This window comes from Meriones unguiculatus, chromosome 7, assembly GCF_030254825.1.
Source record: "Meriones unguiculatus strain TT.TT164.6M chromosome 7, Bangor_MerUng_6.1, whole genome shotgun sequence".
NCBI classification, from domain to species: Eukaryota; Metazoa; Chordata; class Mammalia; order Rodentia; family Muridae; genus Meriones; species Meriones unguiculatus.
In genome coordinates this window covers 12193916-12199915 of record NC_083355.1, presented here as the reverse complement: position 1 = coordinate 12199915, position 6000 = coordinate 12193916, and the positions used below count along the sequence as shown (strand labels likewise).

The 6000-nt window shown below is 47.8% G+C and overlaps 1 protein-coding gene across 1 annotated transcript in view; it reads right to left on the bottom strand.

Moving 5' to 3' along the window:
* Positions 1-201: 201 nt before the first annotated feature.
* Positions 202-6000, bottom strand: part of LOC110561937 (uncharacterized) — a 30058-nt gene continuing 24259 nt past the window's right edge. Inside the window, exons 3-5 of the mRNA XM_021658530.2 lie at positions 5221-5354; positions 1956-2129; positions 202-445 (exon numbers count right to left, since the gene is read on the bottom strand). Coding sequence (XP_021514205.1) covers positions 215-445; positions 1956-2129; positions 5221-5354 — 539 coding nt within the window. The 3' untranslated portion in view covers positions 202-214. The remainder of the gene's footprint in view (positions 446-1955; positions 2130-5220; positions 5355-6000) is intronic.

Genomic DNA, 6000 nt, shown 5'->3' with positions numbered 1-6000 from the left:
CAGCCTTCTCCTCCCTTACTTTTCAAGCTTCTGAGGAAAGCTGGGTCTGGTTGTGCCTTTTACACTTTCCACATAGGGCATGGTACGATCGTTTCTTAGACTATCTAAACACCGTCATAGGTGAGGCCGGCTCAACAGTCTAGGATCCCTGGATGCCAGTTGTTTTCATGTAAAACCTTGCAGCAACAAAGGACCACAATGCAGTTTTGCAATTTTATTTCATGTCATTATATTTTGTTGCCTTAACTATCGGGGGGAATAAAGGCGTTTTAATATGGCTCACTGGTTTCTCTTTTTCTTGATGGTTGTCATTCTTTCCCAAGCTCAGCTCTTTGGGAGACAGGGGTAAATCCTGGAGATTCATGTCACTGAGGGATGAAGAACTTATTCTCTGCGAATGAGAACTCATGGGTAGGTCTCGAGGCAATACCAGCTTTCGCATTTCCTACGAGGGGAGAGGAATCAGGATGAGAAAAAGCATGGGGGTTGAGAGCACTGGGGTTGACATCGCCAAAGGGAGCTGCTAATGGGATTGCCCTGTAGAATCTCCCCAGGTTCAAACCCCGGCCTTGCCACGGAATACTAACAGCCGCAGACTGTTTTTCTACCTACATGTCATTTGTGAAGAGTGAGCATGATGCTCATTTGTCAGAGTGCATGAGAAACTGAGTTTCAGTGTCTCACCTGGGTGGTAGTTTGAGTGAGAAATGGCCTCAATGGGCTCACGTATTTGAACACTCTGAGTGGTGCAGTTTGGGGAGGCTGTGGAACTGTTTTGAGGGGGAGAAGTACATCACTTGAGGGGGAGGGTGGACTCTGAGAGTTTATGGCCTCACTCCACTTCCTGTTCTCTCTTTCTGCTCCCTGTGTGTGGAAAAATGTCCCCAGCCAGTTTCCTGTGGCCACCATGCTGCGGCATCCCTGCCAACGTGGTCTCTGCCCTCCGGAGCCATAAGCCCCAAGGAAACCCTTTCTTCCTTACGCTGTGTTTTGTCAACGCATGTTTATCACAGCAATGGAAAAGTCACTACCACAACATGACATGTAAGAACTTAACAGGCGGGCAATGTTCCTTCTAGCACAGGAGAGGTAGTCTCTTCCCACAGGGAAGGCATCCATTTCTAGGGACTTGTTCTGCATCAAGACCGTGTGTGTGTGTGTGTGTGTGTGTGTGTGTGTGTGTGTGTGTGTGTATGTGTGTGTGCATCCATGGGTACATAGAAGCCAGAAGAGGGTGGTAGATGTCCTGCTGAATTATTCTCTTGAGACAAAGTCTCTCATTGAACCCATAGCTCAACTGATATCACTAAGCTCCAGAGATCCTCCAGTTTCCTCCCCTTCCTGCCAATAATGCTAGCTTATAGGCATGGTGGGGCCATGCTCAGCTTTTTTATGCAGATGCTTGGGAATTTAAACTCAGGCCCTCATGCTTTCACAGCTCAGTGAGTCATCTTTATAGCCCCTGGAATCTACATTTCAATCAGTCTTTTCAAATAGTGCAGACACACACACACTCACATTTTTGGACCACAGGAATGTATAACAACTGCCCCCGCCTCCTTCCCCGTCTATTTCTTTCCTTGAAATTATCTCCTCTCTGAACATCAAAGCTGCAGCCACTGCCTTCTAATCTTCCCCTGGACTTCTCTGACAGGTCATTGTCCCCCAGGACACGAGAGGCAGATGTAGTAGCGGATGGGAGGATGAATCTCGACTCTTCACTCCCTCCTGTTCTGTGAGTTGGTGGTGAGCAAAAGCAGAAGGAGCAGATTCTCAGGAGAACAGATGCTTGCCATGCTAAGATACTGAGCTCTGGGGTTTAGTTGTGAGTCTTTGTTACTCAGCATTACTGGGGTCAGAACTGACTAACACACTCCTGAAAAGGACAAAGGACCCACTGAGGTTTGGCACAGGTGCCCAACCCCCCCCCCACAACGACTTAATCTGAAACTCACCGTGGTAGCCAGAGCCTGGAAAGGAGAGAAGATCTGCCCAAATGGATAGCATTTGTGCACGTTGATGTCACCGAAGCGGCTGCGCCGTTCCTTCCAGCCTGCCAGTCTCTTCTCTGTCTTCATGTCCAGAAGGTGCCGGAAAGGACCCTGCTGGGGTAGACGGGCCATCCTAGCCTGCAAAGAACAAGTTACCATGGACACGTCGTAAGACGAGCTGCACCCTACAGCAGGCAGCTCTTGTTTGTGCTCTTGTGGATGAGATGGACTTTCATTGACTTTTGCCTTCTGCTGACTTGAGAGATGGAGAAAAGAGCCATGCCCTCCACTTCTTGCCAGGAGTCTAGTGCCGGGCACCGGGAGCATTGACTGAGCTCCATCGCAAACTGTACCAATTTGCTATGGGACCTTGACTCTTCACCCAGCTCCACGAGGACTATTATCAATGTTTTTTACTCCAACTCTTGATGTGGCATAACTAGATGAAAAGTGACATATTGGGCTCAGTTTTACAGTAAAGTGTTTGCTGCACCTGCGTGAGGCTCTGAGTTTGGATACCCAGCACTCAAGTAAAAAGCTGGATATGCAGTCACATGGTATGCAGTCCTGGTGCTGCATCACCATGCCAACAAACCCAGGGCATATCTGTGGACCATTTTCTTTTTTTAATTAATTTTTTTTTTACTAATTACAATTTATTCACTTTGTATCCCAGTTGTAGCCCTGTCCCTCATCCCCTCCCAATCCTGCCCTCCCTCCTTCTTCTTCTATACCCCTTCCCCAGTCCACTGATAGGGGAGGTCCTCCTCCCCTTCCCTCTGACCCTAGCCTATCAGGTCTCATCAGGACTGGCTGCATTGTCTTCCTCTGTGGCCTGGTCAGAGAGCCTGCCACTGAGTTCATGTCAGAGACAGCCCCTGTTCCCCTTACTAGGGAACCTGTGGGCCATTTTCTACATTAGATGGAGTGGGAAGATCCACCCTAAATGTGGGTGATAGTGTTCTGTGGGCTGGGATCCTGGACTGAATAAAAAGCACGGTATCAAAGAAGCACCGTTGCTTCATACTTTTGCAACCAAGCTTTCCTCCCCATAGTAGACTATACCCTGAACTGTGAGCCAACATAACACCCTTCCCCCACAACTTGATTGTACCAGCTATTTTGCCACAGTAATTAAAAAAAATAACTCATATGCTTTGCCTCCACACTTTTTCTAGTTTCTGGCTATATTAACCTCATCTCAATTCTCTCTTCTTGCCTTACCCATTTGGACTATCAACAGTTCCCAAATTCTTCTGGAACAACGGGAGATTCCCTTGTGCAATTAATACCTCCTCTTGATCTGTCCACAGGCGGCCAGTGGGGGAGTATCTCCTCACCGGGAGACTTTTCCCAGGAACACTTGGCTCCCTTGTTAATGGAGGAATCCCAGAAATTACTATCTTTATCCACATCTTGAATTCTTTTTGTTTCCACAAAGCCAGGGATATGGCCAGTAACCGAGATTGGTGGCTGATGGCTTTGTGCTGCTGGCAGCTGAGTGTCCCCCTCCTTCCAACTAGGCATCTGACAGGGTGAGGATGTGCTGGGGAATGGGAGGCTGGACTCACCACAGGAACTTGGTTCCAGCGAGGGAGTTAAACCACATCCTGTCTCCCACATGGCAGAAACTAAGACCATGTTTTGTTTCTTCCAACACTGACCAAAAAAAAAAAAAAAAAAGACTGTGCATGGCGAGTGAGATAGCCACCCCAGAAGCAGGACACAGGAGCAGACAAACGTCAGAGGCCAATAGGACCTTAGAGATCAAGCCTTCTTCCTTCCCGGATGGGGAAACTGAGAGGCAAGGTGAAAGGGACTTCTCTAGGTCCCGTCTCCTTCTCCAGCATCAGATTTAAGTGTCTACATGTAGCTTCGGGGTAGAGACTCTTTCAAAGGAAGGATGTTCTCAGGGTTTGCCCGCTTGTTGACAACGGACAGAGATCAACCTCGTCAGCCCTGATGAGAGCTGACCTCTTGCGGAGCTCTCTCCGCAGTGAAAACTGAGTGAGCCTTCCGTCTCTCACCACCTCCAGCTCTGCTGTTTCCCCCAACTTGTCATGTTGACTTTCTTTAGAAGACTCACCATCACCACCATCACCATCATCCTCATCACTACCAGCACCACCGTCACCACCATCACCATCACTACCAGCACCCTGTTACCACCATTGTCACCCTCATTGCCACCATCATTCACCATCGTTGTATTTTTTAGTACAGGACCCAAGTTTACATCTTCTCTGATGACATCCTACTCATCCTTTGCTTCCATTGTTCTCTTGCCTTCTTCCTTACTCCCATCTTCTAAGGCCCTGATTTTGTATTCCTATCACCTCTGCTGGAAAACCATTCTGAACTCTTAACTGAGTTAGCTTCCCTCAGGACTCTCACAGCACTCTCTCAAAGGGTCTGTTACCGTGTGATACCGCTAATGTCTCTCTGTTTGAATCTGTTCCAATCAGACCATAAGGTCCTTGTGAGCAGGACCTGTGTTTTACCCACCTATATACATGGCTTACACATCGGGTAGGAAGTTCCCCACAGAAATTTGTCACCCAGGTGAGTAATTGTATTTGGATTTTTTTGAATATATATTATATATTTCTATATTATCTAAATAGATACATTATGTAAATATATGTATATAAAGATAATATATAAAATATGTATTATTATATATATTTCTGGAATATATATGTATATATGTGTGTGTGAGTGTGTATGTGTGTATTAGGGATAAAGATTCAAAATAATTTTGAAGTGTTAGAGAAACACGTTTCCCACAAAATGAAATGAACCTATTACCTTTGGGAAAGACAGTTAACCCATCAATGGCAGGAAGGACAAGAGGGCTTCTGGGGCATCAAGAGGTAAAGACCTTAAGCAGTAGATACACACACACACACACACACACACACACACACACACACAGCAGCAGCAGCAGCAGCAGCAGCAGCAGTAGCAGCAACAGCAGCAACAGCAGCAACTCAGGACATGGAGGCAGAACCGAGGAACCCCAGGGTGGAAAATGCCTCCAGGAACTTCAGAGAACTGTGCACTCTGGAGAGATTTTTTTCTTTTGTGATGCTTACACTTCATTTTCACACTCGCACACTGGTGGATGGGTGACAGGGTGGGGGTGGGGATCCTGGTGTGAGTCAAAATCACTCACTCCTGCCTGATGCATTCCCACCCCAAACCCCTGCTCCTCCTTTCCTCAGCTCACCCTTCTGTGGGGATACATCTTCTCAGTCTGCATTGGGTAAGGAGAGAGAGGACTCACGTCGTATATTCGGAAACTCTTTGCTGTAGGAGAGGATGATCCACGATTTCGTCCTGTGGCTTTGCTGTCACTCTCTCCTGAGGGGATTAGAGGTGGATTTATAGGTCCCAGGGGGGTTGGCAGCTTCCAATCTGTTTCAAATAAGCAGGAAGAGAAAGGCTGTATTCCAGGATCCCTGATCTGGTGCCTCCTCCTCTCCTAGCATGAACGGGGTTAAGTCTGTGGTGTGTGACCACAAGAGCATGGCAAGAGGGGACAACACACCATCCACCAAGAGCCGAGAATGAGAATGGCAGCTGTGGTGGGGATGTGTGCCGGCCAATCTCTGTTGTCAGCCTAGCTATGCGAAATCACTAGCCAGTTGGCACTAAGGTGAGGGATTGTCTTGATCACGTAATTTCAAACAGAAAGACTGACCCTACATGTGGGTGACAGCCTCTGGTAGCAGTCCATATGAACACGGTAGAAAGAAACGGCTCTCTACCTGCCTGCTCGCACACTCACTGGCAGGTTCACCTAGCTGGTTTGGTCTGATATCCTTCATCGATATCAGAACCAACTTCTTTGGGATTCTGACTTGGACAGAAGAGCAGTAGCTTTTCGGGGACCCTTCCAGGCCTTCAGCGCCCTGTTGGGACTGCTGAGACATGAACACCCGCTGCACTCTTGCCATCTCCAGTGTGAGGCAGCCATTGTTGGACGGAAAGGAACCACGTCCTTTAG